We start from the raw sequence: 23248 nt of genomic DNA, 5'->3' as shown, positions 1-23248 counted from the left end.
CTCTGTTTCGATTGGTGATAAATTAAGCCGATTTCCCCAAGTTGAGTCTGGTTTGCCTGTGATAGTAACTGATGAATGATCTCTCCCTGTTCTTATCTCAACCCATGAGCCTCTCATCATATTTTCTCTCCCCTGTCCAGTTGAGGAGGGGAGCGATAGAGCAGATTTGGTGGGCATCTGGTGTCCAGCCAGGCTCAACCCACCACACAGAGCCAAATTTTCACTTTAAAAATTCTACATTTAAAGAGGGTTATAAATGTTATTTAAACAGACAAATAAGTTATATAATGACAGAAATGGAAGCTTTTATTTTGAACATCAACTAAAGCATTCACTGTCCAGAGCCAATGGGAACACAGTGTGTTTTTGTTTAAAATGGTAATTTTCTGCCCTCAAAGAGCATGCAATTCCATAGAACCACATTAGTATAAAACCCAAATAATATACCTAAAGATAAAGCTGAACTTTTGATTTCCGAAGCAAAATTTAAGGACCAGACACTTCTCCATCTTGCCATCTCTCAGCATTTTATTATGATTCCTGCAATACACTTTATTTTCTTAAAGCTTCAACTTGGGAAACCATGCAATTATACATGAATGAATCCCTTCTTTCAGTGCCTACAAAAATGTAACATTCATGACTCGTGATTCCTTAGTACTTCAGGACTGGCAACACTGTCTTTGCTACAAAAAAGGCCTAGGTGGCTAGAATTTTTGCATACGATTTTAGGAGTGATTGGTTTTCCAAATATACAGCACTATAAAATTTAGCACTTTCATTCTATAAAGATTTAGGCAAACATTTTCTGTCCTAATTTCCTACTGCCTGAGATACATTTTGGCCTTAGGATTTGAACAAATTTCAAAGCCCAAACCAAAACTGAACTAAAAAACACTAAATGCCACACGCCTTCCTGTCAAAAACACGCAGAGCCAAAAAATCTGCCTAGATACAAGACTAAAACAAATTCTATCAGGACATTAAAACTTTTTGAGGTTCTCATAATCTTGCATGTTTTTCATCACTGACTTGATAAACATAATTACTGTGTATTGCATGAGAACTCTAAAGTGTGGTTTGGGGCACAAATGTTATTCCTGAATAAATCTGCATCACACTGCAGCAGCTACATCCAATGTAATAATATCTCTTTGTCTGATTTAGAACCCTAATCAAGTCTACTGCTGCCTCCCTCTTTATATAATTGTGAGATGAGCACAGCTGCCAGTCACCTGAACTACCTGTGTCTCTGTAATCACTCCCTGTGATTATAGGTGGTCAACAACTCCTGAACATGAGTAAACTGTTGTAGAGTCCTTTGGCAGAAAGCACTACAAATGTGCAAAAATATTTTTACTTCTCACTGGCCTAGTGAATACATTATATTGCAGTGGCTGATATTTTCCTGGCATGGGTCCAGAAGCCCTATCAAGTTTCCTGCTGTATGGATAGTAAAGCCAAAGTCATCTTCTACTAATCTGAGCTTGACTTGCTACTTAGCTTCTCATTTCTAATAAATCTTAGTGCTTATTTACTTTCTATTAATTATTACACAGGGGCTCTCATTCTGACTACATCTAGTGTAAGTTTGAACTGGATAAGACAAGTTTTCTACTGCTTATAATTATTGGAGTTTTCTTGTTGCCTCATGACTTGAAACAACGTTCATCTTACCACCTCAGAGCACTTGACTGATTCAGAAAACCCAATCACATTCCTCCCTAACATGCATTTTCTCTCCCATTAGCTCAGATTATGACCTCAGTAATGTAAGCAGAAACTCAGCTCACAACAGGTAATGTATTTTCATGTACATAGGTGTGTAAATTCAATACATGGCTATCAAGAAAACTGAGCTCACCCTGCTGCAGGCAAGCAGTAAGGCAATGTAGAAAGAAGTTATACCAAAGCTACCATGCAGAACAAAAAATGAAAAGCGGTAGCAGTTGTGTAAGAGGAAAAGTAATTGGGTGTTGAAAATAATATTAAACTGCTGACTTGTACATACCCTCGTAATAATTTTCTTTTCCTTCCTCTTCTCATAACAGATCTAAACTAATACTCACTTTGTGTCTTGACTTTCTCACTTATACCCATTTTCTCCCTTAGACAAATCCTTATTTAAAGAAGCACATACCTCAGACTGAAACCTTTATTTCCAGTTAAGAGGGCACCTGCTTCAATGCAGCACATACATATGTATATATATAAAAGCTTACATGTTCCTTAAAGCAAGTTTTCCTTTCAGTACCAAAACCAGAAGCAATAGTTCCAACAAAGAAACCCGATACTGAGCGTTTTGGAAAATTCAGACTATTTTACTGCCTCCTTGGAGGCAAAGTCTTTTAGAAAATATAACATGCCCACATTAGGTGCAGTCATCTTAAAGCCCATATTCACACAACTGCCGAAGTCACTCAAACAAACTGGTCCTAGCTGCCCTGCTTTGTAACTTATATTTATTTCCTGATTGCCTTACGAATGACTTGTAACTTACACCATACTTGTTTCACCACTGATTTTAACCTAGAGACTTTTGTGGGTTACAGACCACTAACATTAAGTCTAACATTTGGGTCACAGCTTCACAGCCATAGCACAGTCTGCATGGTGGTCATGCCTGCAAGGGAATTCTACTTCACTTCTCACTCCAGAACTATCCAGGGCCACTCAAGGCCTGTAAAAGCTGCTTTTTACAAAGAATCGCTTTACGAAATTTATCTGGAAAAATATATCCACAGACATAAAAATAAGATAGCTTCAGAATTTAGAATTCTAATAATTAACCCAAATGTATCCTGGGAAGACATTAAAATCTACTGCATTTTTAAATAAATAACTGATCTTGGTGAATTGGGAAGCCAAGAGAAAAGTTACAGTATATGGATGAAATGTATAATTTGGCTTGAACAAGAATGCCAGCCAGAATTATGTCTATACTTAGTAGCTCCACAAAAGTATATGGCATCCTAAAAGATTTCTCTTGACAAAAAAGTAAGTATGCAAAAGTATTTCTGTTGGTTCTCCACAATATTTTGGATAAAAAAATATTTTTTCATTTACTTGTTTTGATAGACTACTATCTTAGAGAAAGGATACATTAAAAAAGAAACACCTGATAGGGAGGAAAAAAGATAATACTTCTAAATTACTATACATATGCCCTTGATCTTCCCAGAGTCTGAATTACAGGCGTGAACTGTATTTACATTAAGTCATGATTTTGAAATGACCAACAGCTAAGACTACACAGGTCATTGGTGTGTGTAAAGATACATATATACACACGTCTTTGCAGCATGAAGCTGCATGCTATGAAGCAAATTCAATATTGTATTGCTACAAAAGACATTTACTTTTAAATGCTTGCTCAGCCACAAATTATTATTTTCAAAGTAATACAAACGCTGTCATAAAAACAAAGCTGAGAATACCTTAGATCAAATCAGAAATCTCTTGAAAGGCATATTTTGAAGTCTTTTCTCGGGAAATGGACAAGAAAACAAACCTTGTCTTGCTACTTTCACTGCCAATGAAAGGTTTACTACAACAGTCTGGGTGCAGCCTGACAAATGCTTATTGTTGCAATGACTTAGTGAACACTGCATTCCACCCAGAAATATTGTAAGTGTTTCCATCAGGGTAAAGACGTTCAAATACAAACAAAATGAAGTGCCTAGAGGAGGAAAGAGGGAACAAGAATTTATCAAGACTGCTAGTGATTTATGAGAAGTAATGATTATGGGGCCCAGGCAGTGTGAAGAGATGATTCTATTTATCATTTTCCCCCTGATAGCTATGTGCTAGAAAGTGGCATCAATATATCATCAAAATATTAAGCTGGTGGCCCTGCAGTCTGGAATTTATTTAGGGAGATGTCATTGTTGCAGGTGTCTGTGATGGAAAGGAGGACAAGTTAATTACCTCTTCACCAATCTGTATCTCTCGGACAGAGTGAAGTAAAAGCTGGTATCCTTCAAAAACGATCACACAGTTTGGGTCACAGCTGTGGTTCAGTAGAGACATGCTGTAAGGGGTGGTAGAGGGGGAGAAAGAGAGAGAGAAAGAACTTTACAGAGGAGCCTCCACTGACATTCTCCTTTAATAATTTAAAAGTAGCTAACATGATTACATCTGAAGTATCAAGCAATTAAGTTATGAAACAAATAAAATCCCTGGTAAATCAGCTGCTCTTGGTTAGGGGAGGAAAATTAATGCTTAGAAGATTTATATTCATTGCTAATAGGAGTCATGCCCGGATCTCTTCACGTGTTTCTGCCTTCTGTGCACTCAGGGCGGGGGGAGTTAATGGCCTCCGAGCAACTCTCCAAGAGGCCTGACTCAGGGGAGAGGGCAGAGCAGGCAAGTGGGGAACAAGGCAACCCGGACAGTTATGAGCAAAAGGTTAGTAGCTTGGGAATGTGTTTTATTTCTGCTGCTTCTGTTCAGATTCAGGGCCGTCACCTTATCAGTTACCCTGACCGTCAATGGAACCGCAGCTTAAGGGACGAGCAATCAACCTGTATTTCATATCAGGTAGAAAATGGGGTATACTATGTCCCAAAACCAAAGTACTTGGTGTATAGAGTTGAAAGAAGAGATACAGCCATTGCCTCTGATTTGCGTGTGTTTTGGTTTAGCCTCTGTTCTTGTGGCATGTGACAGCTAAAGCAGCACAGCTCATTGGAAAGCTTCTGCCACCCCCAAGAGCAAAACACACAGGTGGATCTCCTGACACAGACAACATGCCCTTCCCTTTTTTTTTTGAAGAAGACTGTTAAGAACAACATCAACAACATCCACTATACACTTTGAGTCCCATGTTCCATTAGCTGAGAAACAACTGACTTTGCCAGGCCAACATCAGTTCCGTAGCAGACGTCGGGCTGATGGTTCTTCCCCTATGGGAATGACCCATTGAAAGAACAATTCTGGCATCATGAAGCTGGAAGAAGAATTTTTTGTTTATTCAGCCCCTGGCTGCCTATAGCTGCTTTCCTTGTCTGCTTGCTTCAGCAATTCAAAATCCCAACTGTTGTTGGCAAAATACAGGATGTTGCCGAGGGTCAGAGTCCTGCACCAAATTCTTAAAGAAGCTATCAACACGGAGCCTGACTCTTTTGATATCCCTTCTGGGCTCATCTCCATGTGACCCCAGTAACGTACACTGGGAGAGAGCATCCATTTCACTTGTGAGATCACTGGGCCTTCTCCCAAAGCTGCTGGCAAGGTGGTGCAGAGAAGGACCAGAGGATTTTATCTATTTTAAAATATATTAGGACGCTGAAGCTATCAAGCCATGTGGCAATATACAACCTCTTAAAAAGACTAAACAAAGCATTTTTAATCAAATTTTATCTTATGAAAACACTAGTGGGCTTGATGACAAATTCACCTGGAAGCATATGAATTCATCTGAAAGAGCATTTGCCTAGGATTCAGGAACCACAGATTGAAGTTGACAATTTTCCCGGCTCAGAGTGATTCTCTACAGCAAAACTCAAACTGCTCTGAACTGACTTGGGAAAAAGTCTCTTGCCTCTCCTGGCAGTGCACTATTGCAGAACATAGATAGCCACTTTCTTCACAGTCAGGGGCTTTTTTAAACCAAAAGAAACATTTCACTAATAATAATGCTCGAAATTATTGTTCCATTTTTTCCAAGTATGTGAAAGGATTTGTTTCCATTCCACTATGAAATTAAATGACTGTTCTGCACTTTTCATAACACTAATTCCCACGTCCTCCTAACCGCCTTTCCCTTATCTTTACCACAAGGCAGGCCTCAAGGTATTACGTATCCTTAGTCAAATCTTACACGTGACATTAGTAGAAAAAGAAACAACAGTGACAGGCCCACTGAGGTATTGACAACATAGTTCAACAGTGCATTAACAAAAATTTGAGATGGTAAAAGATAATTTTAAACCATACATACTAATTTTCCACATTAATAATTACAGGTAACTAATTCTATGAAGGCAAAAACCTTCCCTGGTACGTACTTCTTACCTAATACAAACAAGAAACAATAATAAGAAATTAAAACATTAACATCCATCTCTCAGGGGACTTATCTTTTCACTTTACTGGTTTCTTAGTTATGGTAATTTACTAATAAACGTGTTCAATCTTTTTCTTTTAATTGCCAGTTCAGAAGGCTCTCGGCTGCAAAATATCTGTATTCTAAACTAAAGCTGAACAGGTTTCCTTTTAATAGTCCCAGTCAGACATTTTTTATGTCAGCATTTATTCCTACTTAGAAAAGACTACCACCTCCATAAAAATAAAATATAAAGACGTATCTTATTTAAACTGTTTTACCTCTGTAATCAGGACTATTAAGAACGTTTTCAACTTGACCATATTTTTTATTCTCCTTTAATTTATTTGCATTTCCCAGTTTCTTGTTTAGACATGTTACCTGTTACTTTGATGGCTTTTGCCGCTACCTAGGAAAAAAGGAAAAAAACAAAACAAAACTAACATAGACTTTCCCTGTGAATGAAACAGTGTCCACAGTACCTGGGATACAGGCCAACACCAACATCCTGCATCTCTCCATTACTGATGGTGAAACAGTTACAGGTCACCTGTAAAAACAAGGGAAAAAATCCAGGATTACCAGAATCGTTTGGAAAACCCATACTCAAGTGAAAAAAAACTTTCAAAATAAAATGAAGGGGCAATTGGTAATTGGATGGGAAACATTCAAGCCCAACACTGGTGCTTTTTCATTTTAGAGCAACCACATCTGGGACACACTCTCCTGTAAAACTGCAGTCAATTAAAAGCAGAAATATTAGTATCCTGCAAAAATGTGGGGTTAAACACATGCAGAGGCCCTGCTTTCCTGTCCAGGGAGGAAAAAAAAAAGCCACCCTACACAGAGCCTGAAAAGATCAGCCCAGAGACAACACAGCAGATGACAACTGATGATGAAAAGAGTGACAGCTTCCACACAGGGACTCTGCCAATGCCAGGCTGTCACAGCACCTTTTAATGAGTACCACTGGAGCCCAAAGAATATATGTGGGACAGTTTTGAAGTAAATAGCAGCCTTGACTATGGCAACCTGATAACGGCATAAATAAATACAAAGACTGTGCAATAGCGTATATTTCACGTTAAGGGTATTTTGGCTTGCATGTAAAAGATCCCACAAAAAAGCACATACAAATTGCCATTCAAGTGAAACATAACCTTTCATTTATTCTCAAATATTCAGCTTGATAGAGTATTCCTCCCTCATACAAACATACAAAGCTAAAGTGGTTTAAGAAAAGAGTGGAGAAGAATGGAAGTTGCTTGCAGGTAGACATAGCACTACCCCAAACTATCAGACTGAAGTTTCTTGGTGTTCAACTGCAAGAGAAATCAGCACTTTGTGAATGATTAGCAAGCATCCTTTTCATGGGCTTTAACAAGAAACAGAACCCAATTTCTAACGTATTTTTCAAACATCTGATTTTTTTTTTAACAGCTGGTTTTGTATTTTCTTTTTATTTTTTAGATAATCTGTTGGTCAATTATCAATGACATCCTAATAAAATATTTTATGTCGAAAAATACTGCATGATACTGCATATACAGGAAAAGTCTCAGGTCTCTTCTGTATAACATTAGATTACTAATATCATTAATTCTCGTTAGAACAGAAAATGAGATAGAGTAGGATTTGGCAGACATGAAAATGAGATTTGAAAGTTGCAGTTTTATCCATAAAGTAATTGCCCAGAACAGTAAATGCATATCTCTATTTTAAAGAGGTACACTGAATAATTTAATAGTATATCTTATCCTATAAATTGACAAATTATTATTTATGAGAGCATTAAGCATAAGGTAAAAATGAAATCCTCTTTCAAAATTTCTCATAAATTCTGACAGCAACGTTAATTTAAATAAATGTACATACAGTAGGGCATGTGTTTTTTTTAAATGGTTAGACAATACTTTGATTAGTCTATTATTTATGTAACCCATTCAAATGTTCCTGATCAATTATCAAAAGCATACATCTTAATTATTTCTTTCCTGCTAGCATTGGATATAAAGTGTCAGACAACTTCTGAGCAAAGATTAGTCCATTTAAAGTTCCAATTATTCTGGTTCTAAAAATATTGACTTGATTTTGGTATTTATTGAAAAAATAATGCCTTTCAGGTAACAGAGAAAGAAAGCCAGCTTATGTGGACCTTAGCTCTCTCTAACGGATTATGAAGTAGCAGAGGTCAAACATCTCTTAGAACTAAATGAGTCCCTCTTCCTTGCAAATCTCCTTTTATTACCGTAAAACTGTTTATACTAACGATATTGAATTTTAATCACTGTAGAGTTATAGAGACTGTTTCACCATTTTCTATTAAAGGTATGTATTCTATTACGCGAGAAGTTTGACACACAGAAGTCGCAATGGTTTTACCTTTTCCTTTTCATAAACATGCATTTCATAAACATTAGCTTTTTATACCAGGATACGTGAAGAAAAACGTGCGATGAATGGATGCTCTGAGATTCAGACATCAAGAACTTCTTTCAAGCGTAGCTCGCCATGAGGCACTTTTTAACCTCTCTGTTTGAGGTATTTTAACAGTATGCAGTTGCATCTCAATATCCCAGTGAGGTAGTGAAATACTATCTAATTTCTAATTATTTGCCATTTCAGATATGAGACTGGGAATCCGACATATACAGGGCCAGATCTAAAAAGCTATTTAAGTACATAAACACAGGCAGAAGTTTAACCAGTCCCATGATTTTTGAGCTACATGATTTTGCTCACAATCCTACCAGAGGTATAAGAAGTTTCAGGTGCTCCAAGGTTTGATTAAACCCCTAGAAGACAATCTTTCCCCCCTTTTAAATTTGGGTATGAAAACGACAGTGATGCACATATAAAGTGTACTAGAGATAGTAACCTTTGTTATGGCTGCTTTCTGTCCTCGGCAAGTGGAGAAAGAGGAATTGAGATGGTGGTTGTGAGAGGAAGATCTCATCATTTACAGTGTGAGAAATTCTGATATAATGGCAATCCTTCATGGACAGTTAGCAGCTGGTAACAGGTATCAAATATGAAATCTCCATAGTCTGTCAACTGAGGATGGGGTTGGTTGGTTGCTTTCTTTATAGATTTGTTACAAAGTCTCAAAAAAAATCTAATGAATCTCCTCTACATTTCTATTTACATAAACTTTTATGAGGTTTTAAATCTCAAAGTTAAAGATCAGTCCTACCAAGGGGAGTTCTGAGATTTCAATCCAGAAGTCCACCACAGAGTTGTTGTAGACTGTACCTCCCAAGAAACAAACGGAAGGCATTTCTTTTACAGAACACCTGAAGAAAAATCCATTTTCCTAGCTTCCCAGGATTCACAGACATTTATGTGTAGCTCAAATAACAGCTAAATCTGGAGTATCTAACACTGCTGCAGGAGAGCACAGGTGAGCTCCTTGTTCCTGAGGCAATTGTTTACAGATCAAAACCTGCTGGGATTGGAAGTTAACTAACTGCATCTCTGGGAGGGGGGAACGCATAAAAACCACCCCCAAACCAAAATCAAAACAAAAAACCCAAACCAAACCAAAACAGCAAGGCAAAACAAACAACGTCTTTCTCAGTCATCACAGTATTTCTTTCAGGTTTCATGGTCACCTTGCATTGTCTTTTTTCTGACTTAACCGACTGACCTTATTCTTTGTACTACGGTCAGGTTCTGATTCTGTGTGATCCCAGATTTTAAAATAAGAAAGAATAACAATTCTTGGTAATCTGGCACTTCAAGAAATGGGTTCTTCCTTACAAAGTCATGGTCCTTGTCATCTTAAGTCCTGCAGAATCATTTATCTCAGTTATTTAATTTGTGCTGTTGTTCAGCTTGTCCCTTCTGATTCCTCTAAAAATTCTTCTCTATCCAGCTACACAGCACAAAAACTGCATATCTACATAGAGAGGCAGAACAGAGTACTCAGAGAGTTTGCTATACCTACAAATAAGGAAAAATGCCCACACATTTCAGAACTTCAAAGTTGCAAAGTCGAATTCCTTACCATTTCTAAAATTTCTGAAATAATACATCTCCCAGCATGAGAACCGAGGGAAAATTCTCAGAGGAGTCACGGACTCTTCAAACCTCCGCAATGCAAAACGTACTCAGTAGTATCCTAAAGCTCTCAGGGCTTACCATCATAGCCTGATTGGCCGTACAGTTCACTAAAAATTTAAAGAATCAATTCTCAGTGTTTGACTTGGCTCCATGGCAATAAGTTCTTCAAGTTTATTTCAAAGGAACTGCTATTTCAAACAACAAGCAACATTATATAAACTGATTGGATTAAATAAAAAGATTTGTTCTTTTGAGAGGCTGCACATAGTTTAGAGGTAAACATCTGCAGAAAGGTAACCCAAGTAGGAGACATAATCTTTCCCAGACTGGTAAACACACAGAGAGTAAACCACCTTTACTGACTGACCGACCGTTATTCTGAGGCATGCTTTATCAGCAAACAAAAATTACTGCAATCTGTTAAATTTTATTTCCTCTGAGTGACATATGAAAACTCAGTAAATTTACCCCGTAAGGAGGTCTCTGTTCTCAAGACATCTGGAGCTACTGTCTGAGCAATCTCTGTCTGTGCCAGACCCACAGTCTAGTGGGCAGCCATGAAGATTTATTTGTGTTTGCATTTGACAGGGTATGAAGGCTTCAGTTTGGCAATATATCGAGTTGAACTTGCTTTCAGTTCAGACCTTGTTCATATTGCTTTATACTATGGATTTGCATTTGTGTTATATAAAGTAGACTCAGACTTGATAGCAGAACATTCCAGATTTGGAATTTTGGACACCAAGACAATGAAAAATGTCAATAAGGGAATAAGGGAAAGAAAACAAATCATTATTGTCTAACACTTGCTGCACAGATCAAATTACAAACACCAGGACTAATAATCAATCATTTTGTCTCCACGTGTTCCTGTATGTTATTGCAACACAGTGAGGCGGCTCTTACAATATGCATAAGAAACCCTCACAAGAAGGACTACCAAAGGGTATATTGCGCTGATAGGGTCAATATCATTTTCAGCTTTGATACACAATGACTCCAGCCATCTCTGTAAATGGCGTGTCACAGCTGGTGTATTCTAACCCACCACTAGGAAGAAAGCCATAACTAACACTTTTTTCCCCTAATTTATGAACCCAATGTAATGTAAATTAAAGATATAAAAAAACCTTCATGGATTATTAACTTTCTCATTCACACCAAAGCTGGCTGGGTATCCCTGGTCATTGGCAAATATTTAACACAAAATGCTGTAACCAGTTCTCATGTTAACAGGCTTCTCAAGAGACTCAATCGTTATCCAGGAGGAAGGAGTTGGCAGTAAATGCTATGCAAGGGGCACACTAATTCAGATGACCAAGGCATACCCCAGAGACCTTCTAGGACCAGTGCATCCCACTGTAGCTCTGCACCAATAACTCTTTCCCACTCAAGGATGAACAGATACCAGGCACAGATGGTTGATAGATCTCAAATCTGCTAATGACTTCATTTGGCACATGGAGCGCTAGAGCAACAGTGCTAAACACAGCAACAGCGCTAAACTGTAAATGCACAATATGCCACGGCTGTGACAGACCTGTCAAGCCCCTGTTTTGAGTGTATTTCACTCAGCTGCTCACGGCCACAGCCCATGACACCCGGGCTTCCCACACAGGCAGAGATTCTCACTCAAACCTCAGCTCTGTCCACGGGACAGTGCATTGGAGAGGGAGAGAGGGGATGGGACAAAGTGGAAAGGCATCTGCTACCAGAATGCTGTGCTGAAAGGAGACCTATTACAAAGCACATTTGCAAACTAGACCCTTGCGGCTCATATATACAGACTTGCATGTTTTACTAAACCAGGATCTTTGAATCCAATTCTACATCGCATTGTACTCTGGACCTACCTACTGGCTTCCACGGGAGTCACAGAACCAAAACTATATGAGACAAGAGAAGGAACAAAACCAGTTAAGAAAAAAGGTTCTTTAGGTTTTTGTTCCAGACAGAAATCAAAACATATTCGAATGGCCTTGGGAAAGCTTCACCTCATTTATATTTCGGGCTAAGGAAAGGGGACAAGTAATTAACTGTTTGTGATACTTGCTCAGAAGCCAAATTTTATTGCATTACCATGAAATGTGGAGAAGTTACATTTCTTTCACACCATGACTGAATTCGTAATTTCATTTTACTTCAAGAACAATTAATCCAATTAATCTCCTGTGCCAAAACATCAATGTTTTGGCTGAATTGGAGAACTACCATTACTTCAGAGCTAGTTACGACAAAGATGTGTACTTCCAGTTATTCTCTTAGTTCTTCATCTTATGTCTTTAGAGATATTTCTTCACATCAACTGTCAATATTTCAGGCTGCTTTTGCTATCCTAGCACATAAGAGATTCTGACGAGTGTACAGAACACAGGTATCCCTTGAAGAGGGCTGTCACCACTTACAAGCCAGTAAACCAGATAAATTTGGCCTGACATTAACAGATGATTTAATGCAAGTGTGCTTCAGGCATCCCTTTTTAGTACTCAGCTAAGTGGTGCAATTTTGATTGGAATGGAATGAAAATAGGTCATGGCAAATTACCTCCTCTCTTCTTAACCCCACACATACTTCTCCGATCTTTCAAATAAAAATATTTAGTTATGCAGCTAAATATATTCAATTACTAAGACTTTCAAAGCCATCATTACTAGGACAAATGTTGTGCTTGCTATGGGCACTTTTTTGGTTTTGGCTTTTTTTAAAGCATGTGCAAGATGTAGTTACAAATCTGAGCCTTGAAAAGCTAAAGCCTGAAACATACAAAAATGTTGCACTCTTTGGGTAAAATAAAATATCTCTAAGTTCTGTAGAACTCCCACTAAAAATTTTGCGCAACCTGTCCTAACCTTTTCACAAATTTATCCTCTGACAACAGTCAGCAAGCCTTATGTTCCCTTTGGTGAAATTCTAGCTTTTACCCAGCTCTGCAAATATTATTATTATTCCTGCTTTTTGGAACAGAACTGAAATGCATCTATTTCTGGAGCAGAACTGGAGAGAGGGAACTGCAAAGCCACTAATGGATCACATTACAGTATGCTTGCAACATTTGGCATTATTAATTGGAGTGGGGTAGAGGCATGACATCCTTCTCTTCATCCTCATTTTCCTACTGGTAACTCCACTCCTGTGAAATGGGGCAGAGTTATTGACTTGATTTCAACAGCCACTGCATGCCTGGCTATTGAAAATAAACTGCTTGTTTATTGAATGAGATCAAACTTCATGGGCATCCAAGAGTGGTTAACTGACTTTGTCTTGACTGCGTTGTTAGAGAGCTGTTTATCTGCTTTGTTACGGTATATTCAAAAAATAAATGCTGGACATAATATGAGAAATTAGTTTGAGATTCAGCTGTGGTTGCTGGTATGAAAATTGCATACATAAACCCAAAACATTAATGGATTAATCTTGTATAACTTCAGCTAACAATATAGGTGGAATAAATTACTATCTGTCTTCTCCTTCCATTACCCAGATGATCTCCTCATAGCAGGCTCATAACCATTAGGCAGCCTAAGTTAGGTGAGATGAAACCTAGCCTAAATGTTTCAAGGTTTGCCGACTTTATTCTCAGAGTTGCAATATAATTGTTGATCCTTCTGGAGGTACTTATTGAGCTAGACCTTCAAGTATATTACCTCTTGAAGTTCATCGACCATAAGTCTTTGGATTTTGTCTGTTTGTGTTAGTGGATTTTTGCCTCTTTTTCCTCTTCTCTTTTTCACTCTTTAGTTATTGCCCAAGACTGTCTTTTCCTAACAGTTCTTTAAAATTATTTCCACCATGAAATTTCTGAAAGCACAAAAGCTGAGGATGTAATTTCAAAAGGAGTAGAAAAAAAAAATGAAACTTCACTTCCAAAATGTGACGGCATAAAATGAGTATTTTTAAATCTTAAAAACTTAAAAAACCCGCATAAATAAAAGGTCTGATTTTGAAAATTCTTCTGAAAACTGCAACAAAAATATTATTCTTGTTCAATTTAGAAATTTGGTAACCATTTTTTTTTGAGAAATAACCCAGATTTTTTCTAATAACTTTTTTCGTAAGTAGCATGCGGTTTTTAAACTAGCTCTAGTCTCACTTTGCTACTTGAGTTACAACCTAAATCAGAGATGACTGGGGAGTTTTAGAACTGAACCTCAGACTTTTTTTTTCTTAGTAGGGTGTAAAAAATACACAGAAACCACTCATGCCACATATGACACTGTAAACCTGCATGTGTCCATGATCAATGCAAAGCAAGGCTATCTACAATCTGCTTTGTTTTGTATTAACCAGACAAAATCTCAGGCTCTTGTAATGTTTGCACATCGAGGCCCAAAAATGTTTACACATCGAGGTACATCGGGACCGATATGACTGACAGTTTCTTCCATTTTTCTTATGCCCTTTCCCTATAGATAAACTACTAGTATTTTTCTTTTGACATACAGTTTTAGAAAAAGGAATAAGTATTGCTCTTTTTATAAAATCATTAAAGCAAAAAATAAAAGATGGATTTAAGTTATTTAGATATCATTTATTTTTCAACTTATTCCTATCATTCAAACTGGGTGACATTACTACTTCTAAAAATCAGTGGGCCAGATACCCTTTTGTAAGTCCATCACTGTCAGTGGTCTAAACCCCCTTCTCCCCATTAAAGGCCTTGGAAATCAGTAAGGCAATAGGAAATATGCACTATGTTCCTCCAGATAGCTGGCAGATCAAACATCTGCTGAGAGCAGGTCATTTAAAAATACAATTTGAAAATTATATAAGCTGTTCACAAAAGGCTGACGTAGAATTCAATAAATAAAATACTCTCTTTTTAAAGTTTTTTAAAACTTGATAAGCATATGCTTGCAAAATGCTTTTGAGCTCACCCTTACTCCTTCCTTCCACACAGAGCATATGACCAGTGTTGTCAGGTACGAAGAATGATGCTACTGTACCACAGGAGGTGTCCTGCAAGAGACAGGCTAGAGCTGCCTGTGGCCAGTGAAAAGGAGTGGAGTGCCACCTGATATTTATCACATAGAATAAGTCCAGGTGGCAATCAGAGGTTTAACAGGACAAAGTAAAACTGTGAAACAAAAAGCCCACTATGTATTTAATCCTGAAACCCTGAAATATTCAGCTGAGTGCCTTAATGTGAGGTTTTTGGAGAAAAAAAAAAAAGGGTAACTACCTATTAAAGGCGCTGAAGAGATGGTTAAATCCAGACCACGGTTCTAGAACCCCTTCTGACTGAAAGGGAAAATCGGCTGTACTGTGAGCGTGTGTGCTGGCACAGAAGGGTGCATATGAACATAATAGAAAATAGCAGGATACGATAAGGCTGCAAATACAAGTCAAACTCCATTTCCTTCTCAGGAGAAAATAGAACAGTATTACATTTCAGGTAAAGATATGATGTGATGCATAGAACGAATTAAAGCTAAGGCAGTAATTTTAAGGCCTGTATACCACAAGTAGTCATTATTCTTGGATTTCCATAGGATGCGTGCATTCTTAGTATCTCTGAAAAATCAACTCCCCATGGGTTTCCAGACAGTATTTTTTTTTTTTTCCTACATCTCTATTTTCTGGGCTATTTCAAACATTGCTCTGATCAGGAAACACTTGAAATAATTTAATTTTCAGAATTCCATAATATTGGACATGTTTAGTCTCAACACAGTACATACGCTTCCAGTTACTGTGAGGCATAGCTTTCATGCTAATGCCACTCGTTTTCTCATTCCCATAATACTAGTCCGACATTCTTGGACAATCCTATTTGATGATAAACCACAGTCAGTCAATGACATCTAACAATACCAAAGACAATTTGCTAGCATTGTGTGCTGTATTTGACCATACTGGGAAGTGACAGGGAGTTAAGTCAGGAAAAAAAAGTAATAATCCTGCTCTACTCCTGTGGATCCGCAGGGTGCATTTGACACCCGGGACCCAAACCAGAGCATCTCAGAGCTGCATACCTATCAGTAGGCCAGGGTGGGAGATTTTGCTTGAAGAGGCTCTGGATGCTACAACCTGCTCCATTCAGAAATGCCTGGATAGTTGGTACGGAGTAAGAGAAACCTCCCTTTCACATTTTCTTTCAATTCCTTTGTGACTTCTGAAGGTACTAGTATAAAATAACTGTTTTGTTTCCCCAACAGAAGGAACCATGGATGTATTTGGGTGGTTATAAGGGAACAAGGCTTATGGCCCCCATAATGCCTGTACCCCAGAAACTAGTAGAGGCAAGGTCACCATCCCATCCATCAGAATTCCTTCGTAGAAATGCCATTACCTCAATAGAACAGAAAATAATTCCCCAGATAGTGTTCTACCTACAACTGAATAGAACAGATTTTCCTTTGAAGTAGCATTTTTCTTTATTGTACCAGATTAGTACTAGCCATTATATAGACTTTCTGTATCATTACTAAATGCTATTTCTACTTCAGAAAAAAACCACGATACTTGGAGGAAGCACTAAGCTACACTTCCATTGGGGTAAGAGCCACAGAATAAAGAAAATATAACGATTTACTGCAAAATAAGCTCATAAATTAAGTTCAAACAGAGAACTCCTAGTCAACGTGACATCAAACAATGAGTTGACAAAAGAACTGTAAAATAACTACATATATAGTAGCTTTTAATAGCACAGCCAGAATCATAGCTTGCAGAAAAAGTCAGGAAAAAGCCAAACACCTATGTCTGCTTCCTACTTAATGAACTCTCTTATGGCACACAGACTGTAAATTGGTGAGAAAATGGTCAAATAACTGCATTATTTGATCTTTCCCTTATAAAGAAAAAGAAAAGTATTTCATTTTGAGAAGTCTCTACCAGATATCTCGGAAACGCAGAAATAAAGGAAGGTTAGACAAACACTACGTTGAGCTCACAGTTCAAATGCTTGTGGGTAGCTAACTAAAGTTCACAGACCTGTATGTAATTGCTGTCTACAGGAAATACTTGCGTTAGCAGAAGAATTTTCTCCTCACTCCTTCACCTTTGCCCTTCCACAAACTCACCAGCAAAAAAAACCTCCTAAGAGCATTTCTGTGGTGAACAGTACTTTCCCCACGTCGATGAGATAAATTAAATCTAACAACCAGGAACAGACTCTGTCAACTTCTCAAAAACATGATTTTAGCAAGTATTAATTGATAAAGGATACACTTTTATAGAAATAAGCTTGAAAGAAAATGATCCACTCCCTGTTCATTTGTCCCTGTTCAGACTCCACGTGGGGTTTTCTTTAAGCTTTTAACACAAATAAGAGCACAAAATTTGCACTTATATTAACACAAACTGGCAGTGACTTCAGTGGTATCAGATGAGTTACACAAAACAACAATTGGATAGGAAGAAAGTTTACAAACTGAACAAGAATTAAAATTTCTGTGAACATTGAAATCGGGTGATCTATCACCATGTGTTTAAAATCCTGTACATTTCAGACAAAACACATCCTTGTCATTAAACATCTGCAAACTTTGGGTTGCTTAATTCTTAACCCAAGCTCTTCACCACAAATGCCTCAACTTCACGTCAAACACTAAAATAAAAAAAACCAGGGTTTTTTTAAAAATAATAGACAGTAGATGTGATATCATTAAATAGCCTGACTAGGCAAACTTAAAAGCTGAGCAAACATTTTAAAAAATAACATGCAATTTTGTTTCACTCTTTTTTTCCCTAGCTTGAAAGGCACTGAAGCTTTGCATTGGGACAGGGAACTGCTGGAGAGGGTGCAGCAAAGGGCTACCAAGATGATTAGGGGACTGGAGCACCTCTCTGATTAAGAAAGACTGAGGGATTTGGGTCTCTTCAGTCTGGAAAAAAGACGGCTGAGGGGGGACCTTATCAACACTTATAAATACTTAAAGGGTGGGTGTCAGGAGGATGGGGCCAGGCTCTTTTCAGTGGTGCCCGGGGACAGGACAAGAGGTAATGGGCACAAACTTGAACATAGGAAGTTCCACCTAAACATGAGGAGGAACCTCTTTACCCTGAGGGTGGCAGAGCACTGGCACAGGCTGCCCAGAGAGGTGGTGGAGTCTCCAACTCTGGAGACATTCAAAACCCGCCTGGATGCGTTCCTGTGCAACCTGCTCTAGGTGACCCTGCTCTGGCAGGGGGGTTGGACTAGATGATCTCTCCAACCCTAGGATTCTATGATTCTATTCATTGATTTATCAAAAATATCTGTGTTTTCCCAGCATTCAAATGATATACTGCCATTTACAAAGTGACTGCCATAACCATGTATTCTTTCATGTGAAAGTGATGTTTCTACCTACCAGCAAGGATCAAATTTCTTTATAGGAAAACTGGTATCATCTTCCCTCATATATGCAGACCAGGAAAATAAATACCAGTAGTATACCCTAGAAAGCTGATGAAAACTAATATGCTTTAATTTCATTTCCTTTATCTTACAACTTTTAAGCCAATTCAATTGTTTTCATAACCCAGATTCATTATTTCAGAAACATTAAGAGTAGAAGTGATATCCACATTTCAAAGTCCCAATGCTTACTACAGTCTGAAATTTACAATGTTGTTGTGTTATATATTTCAAGCAATAAAGATGGCTGACACAGCCTTACAAAACTAACTACGGATTTACAAAATATTCCTTTGATTCACAAAACTCTCCTAGTGCTTCATGCTATTTTGTTCTGATATGCAGATTCACTCTCAGCAAATGTTTATTTCCAGTTTTGATACTCCTTACTTTGAGCTTTTTTTTTTTGTTTTGTACAAACCAGATCTTTACATATACCCAAGACAAGCAAACCAGCCAGACAAAGGGATTTTAGCAAGCAACAAGGAGCAGGTGGCATTTCTATTACACCTGACAAAACCCAGGGTGACAGGAAAGAACATACTAGTTTTGGTCACAACAATACTAGTGGATCCTAGAAAATTCCTCATCTCCATCTCCAATGAAAACTCTAAGCTGTCTTAAAAACGTCACAGAACTAAAGAAAGTGCAAAATTGGATGAGAAATATGAAGGCACGAGGTTATTCAAATCTACTGTTGCATTTCCCCTCAGTTTGCATTTTGACACTGACTCTCCTCCTTATGTTCATCCTGTTTTTACCCCAGCATAATGCTAAAAGCTACATGCCAAAATACATTCTTCCTTTAATATTCGATATTCTGGCTACGATTATCTAAGCACTTATTATTTTCCTTTCATCTAGGACCTGTCTCTCATCTGATTTGACGGCCTATGAAAATTTAATCTTTAAATTGTTACATTTTCATAAATAGAATGAGGTAAAATTACAAAGTATTTCCTAAATCCAAGTTGTTTCACTCTAAGGAGACATTCATGATACATTATGAATTTAAAACAAAAATTACAAAATCACACTAGGTAAGGTTTCATTGACTGTTAGCTCTTGTGATGAGAGCTATATGAGAACAAAGAAGTAAACTATTACCTTTTCTCACCAACAAATGTGGAAATAATTCTCTTTTTCACATGTTATGACAGAAAAGGGTAACTTGTTACCTTACTTCCTATTTAAGTTACAATTAAAATGTATTTTTAAAGTATCTTACATGCTGTGCTACTCTTGGCCATTCATCTCAAATATAAATCAGCTGTGTGAAATTATAAAATTGTAACCTTCAGGTCATCTAACAAGAATTTCAAATAGCAAGCTTTCAAATACCAAATACCTCCACTTTTTTTTTTTTTTTTTAAATATTGAGCTCATCCTAATGAAAATTTAAAACACTTTGAAAGTTTGAATCATGATCTAGCCTTTATGACCAGTCTTTCCAGACTGAGTCCAAGTGTTTTCCCATAGACAGGCAGTAACATCACCTCCTCAGTGAAGCTGAAACAGGTGCCCCTTTTCGTCAGTGAGGCTCTTCCTAGCCATGAATGAAGCACCCGCTTCTCTTAAACTTCATTGTTATTTTGACATTTTTTACTCACTGTGATAGCATCACATCAAACAGTCTATTGAGCTATTGGCACGTGACGGGTCATTAAAATCAATAATTCAGTTTACATAAGATATTAAAAACAAAAATATGAAAATTATCCCTTAGGAGAAAATATAGACTTGTAATTCTGTTTCTCCAAACTACATTGCCAACCCTCCAGTTACATACCATGGTTCTTAACAAAAAAGATAAGAATAGGGATAAAAAGTCACAAAAACTACAAAATATAGAACTTTTTTTTAAGATTATAACCTAGCTTTGTACAAACTAGTCAGACATTTGAAGACGGAGAAATAAATCTTCTCTCTTTGCCGTTGTTTGAGAAAGAGGCCCTGCTTATGCAAGCATTTACAGAGAAGTTTTGGTTTTAGTTGAGGTTTCTCACTACCCTCAAAGGAGTGGCTCACAGGTTATTGCTGCCATTTCTTATGTGCTTCACTAAGCCACCCTGCAATGCACGTGCCACAAATGGTTCATCCATTTGCTTGAGTATTGTTTTTCTCGTTATAACTAGTTGTGTCTTACTGTGTCTAAAGGGCCTGCAATGTGACTACTGTAAAAAAGGTAATTTTAACTTTAAACTTGTTTTTTATTGAATAGGCATGTGATTTTCATGCAGAATCTGGCCATTGGGAAGATTCCAAAAGGAGACGAGTCAGCGACAGCCCCAGGACCTGGGCATGAGTTGGGAACATGACAGTAACAAGTGTGAAGTGGCTTTTTTTTTTTACACACTGCTTATTAGAAAACGTGTTGCTAATTAATCCTTGACAATATTTAAGGAAACTAATGTAGAAACCTTCTACCAGAGGAAACACATTACAGTCAGAAAGTGAAGCACACTCAGTCTTGATAATTAAAGGACGATGTGTTTGTACCACAGTACTTCCATGAGTCTGGGCAACAACAGCAAAGGGCAGGAAAGCAGACTGGGCTTTAGAGAGCTGCATTAGTGCTGGAGTGTGGGGAGACAGAAGCAGGAATTTTTTTTGTCAAAATAAAAATAATGATTGAAATTCTACATAAAAGCCATTATTAAAAAAGCCCTATTTGTACAAATCTGACAAATCTGCTCCAAGACATACAAGGAAATGACTGAAAAATAAAGCTCACTGACATCTGCTCAGACTTTTCTCTGCCAGATCTGTATGCGTGACTATGAACATACTATCATGCCACTTAATGTGTTTATCTAAAAAAGAGACATGTTATTTAACGATATGATCTTTGTCAGAAATTTACCCGTAAAGACACACATTTTGCAAACCAAGTATCCGTAGTAACTAACCACACATTAATTGAACTTGGGTATTATCAGTCTGAAAATTATCCACAAACAAAAATGGTACATATTTGCATTAATAAACACCTGACCTGTACATTCCCTTAATTTCCACAAATAAAAAAAGTTTATCCTAATTAGAGCTGAGCAAACAATTTTCAGCAAAACATTTACCCTCCAAAAGTAGTTTCTGTCTTTACTTTTAGAATCCCTGAAAGTAATTATAAATCTGTCAAAATTCATTCAAAATCAGCTCAAATCTTTCTTTCTTGTTGTTGCTATTATTGAAGTCAATGAATGAACCATGAACTAGGTAGTAAAAATTCACACTCAAATACTAAAATTGTGACAGTTGCTGAGTCTGCAGACATATTGGCTGACTTAAAAACTGAAAATACTGTAGCTATTTATTGTGATTGCATTGCAGCATAGACGCTGAATGTAAATCACAATCCCAAAGACAAGCCAGAAAAAGCCTTTCCCTAGAATAGTAGCAATTAATGGCATAATGAATCTTGGAAAATATTAATTCTTTATTTTTTTAGCCCATACAGAAATTGTCACCCAGACCATCCTGGGAATTATGATTTTGGTGAGAAATTTTTCGTCTCCCATTATCTTGCTATTGGAATAACAACTCCTAAATGCTTCCTGAAAAGAAGTGGGATCAAAAAATAATAAGGCTTCAAAATCAGGAAGTAAAATAATGAAGTGTTTCATCTGTAGGGAGGGAAAAAAGGTAATGCTTTTGGAAATCCTTTCCTCATTGCAGCTTCTCACTTTGGCAATTCATTTTTGTGACTAAAAGTTGAAACCGGAATTCAGCAGGCCTGAAATACTGTTATTTGCCTTTATATCGGTAGCTTTGTATTTCTATTTCCTCAAGGGCATCAAACAATGTACAGACATTAATTAGTTAAGCGTTACAACAGCCCTGTGAGGAATGGAAATGCAGAACTGAATCACAGAGAGGCTGAACGTAACACCAAGGCCACGGAGCGCATCAGCAGCAGTTTGGTATACAAAAGAATTTTGTTAAGAGTCTTTGACTGTATCCAAAAGGTTTACAGTTGAAAAGAAAAACAAACTCAATGTTCTTTGGAAAATAACAGAAGCATAAAATCCGCAATTGAAATGGGATTCCTGGCTTTACACTTCCCTGTGGCACACGTCAATGGTGCCATGCTGCAGTACAGCTGCAGGCACAGCGTTGGTCATGTTATGCCAGTTAAGGGGCCATGTATTATTTCCTGTCTTCTGCCTCGGCTGTGTGATGCTGTGAAATCGGCTGGTAGCTCTAACGCACTTCTCTGGCGCATTTTCAGTCTGCATTTGCCTTTCTCTGTTTACGCAGATTACTGCATGCCTGTTAACTGCCATTACAGAGCGAACTCATCATATACAAAACAAGACAGGGAGCAACACAAAGAGGAGGGAAAGAAATCTCCTCATCAGCCAAAACCTATAAAGCACTAGAGCACTTTTAAAAGCTCAACCATGAATCACGGAAGGGAAATCCCTGAAGAACTGGGGGAAAGAGCAACCAAACTATCACAGAGAGGCCATGCAGCCCACCTCACCCACTTGCTGTAGGGCATCCACCATCCCGATGCTGCAGCCTGCCTTGGCAGGTGTGATTTTGCCTCTCAGCACCTGCAGTTCAGACAGGGAAGGGGTGCCCACTGCGGGGAACGGCTCGCCTGGGCCCCGCAGGGTGATGGGGAGAAGCAGCAGCGGTGGTGGGCTGTCACATCCACACCCTCAAACGCAGGTGACTGTGTCAGGCCAGGAAGGCACCTAAGAAGGTACCCAGCACTAAACTTGTCAGGCCCCAAATTTAATACTAATACAGCTGGTCTGCTTTTTGTGTGCCCTGTTAGAGCTCATGTTCTCAAA

General features: G+C 37.9%; 1 protein-coding gene across 3 annotated transcripts in view; it reads right to left on the bottom strand.

Annotated features, from left to right (window-relative positions):
- SMYD3 (SET and MYND domain containing 3) overlaps window positions 1–23248 on the bottom strand; it is a 420671-nt gene that overhangs the window by 80782 nt on the left and 316641 nt on the right. For all 3 annotated transcript variants that reach the window (XM_063331007.1, XM_063331010.1, XM_063331008.1), the window contains exons 6-7: window positions 6529–6596; window positions 3928–4030 (exon numbers count right to left, since the gene is read on the bottom strand). In XM_063331007.1, coding sequence (XP_063187077.1) covers window positions 3928–4030; window positions 6529–6596 — 171 coding nt within the window. The remainder of the gene's footprint in view (window positions 1–3927; window positions 4031–6528; window positions 6597–23248) is intronic.

Source organism: Chroicocephalus ridibundus, chromosome 3 (genome assembly GCF_963924245.1).
Source record: "Chroicocephalus ridibundus chromosome 3, bChrRid1.1, whole genome shotgun sequence".
Taxonomy (NCBI): domain Eukaryota; kingdom Metazoa; phylum Chordata; class Aves; order Charadriiformes; family Laridae; genus Chroicocephalus; species Chroicocephalus ridibundus.
The sequence above is the reverse complement of the archived record's forward strand: the minus strand, read 5'-3'. Positions and strand labels throughout refer to the sequence as shown.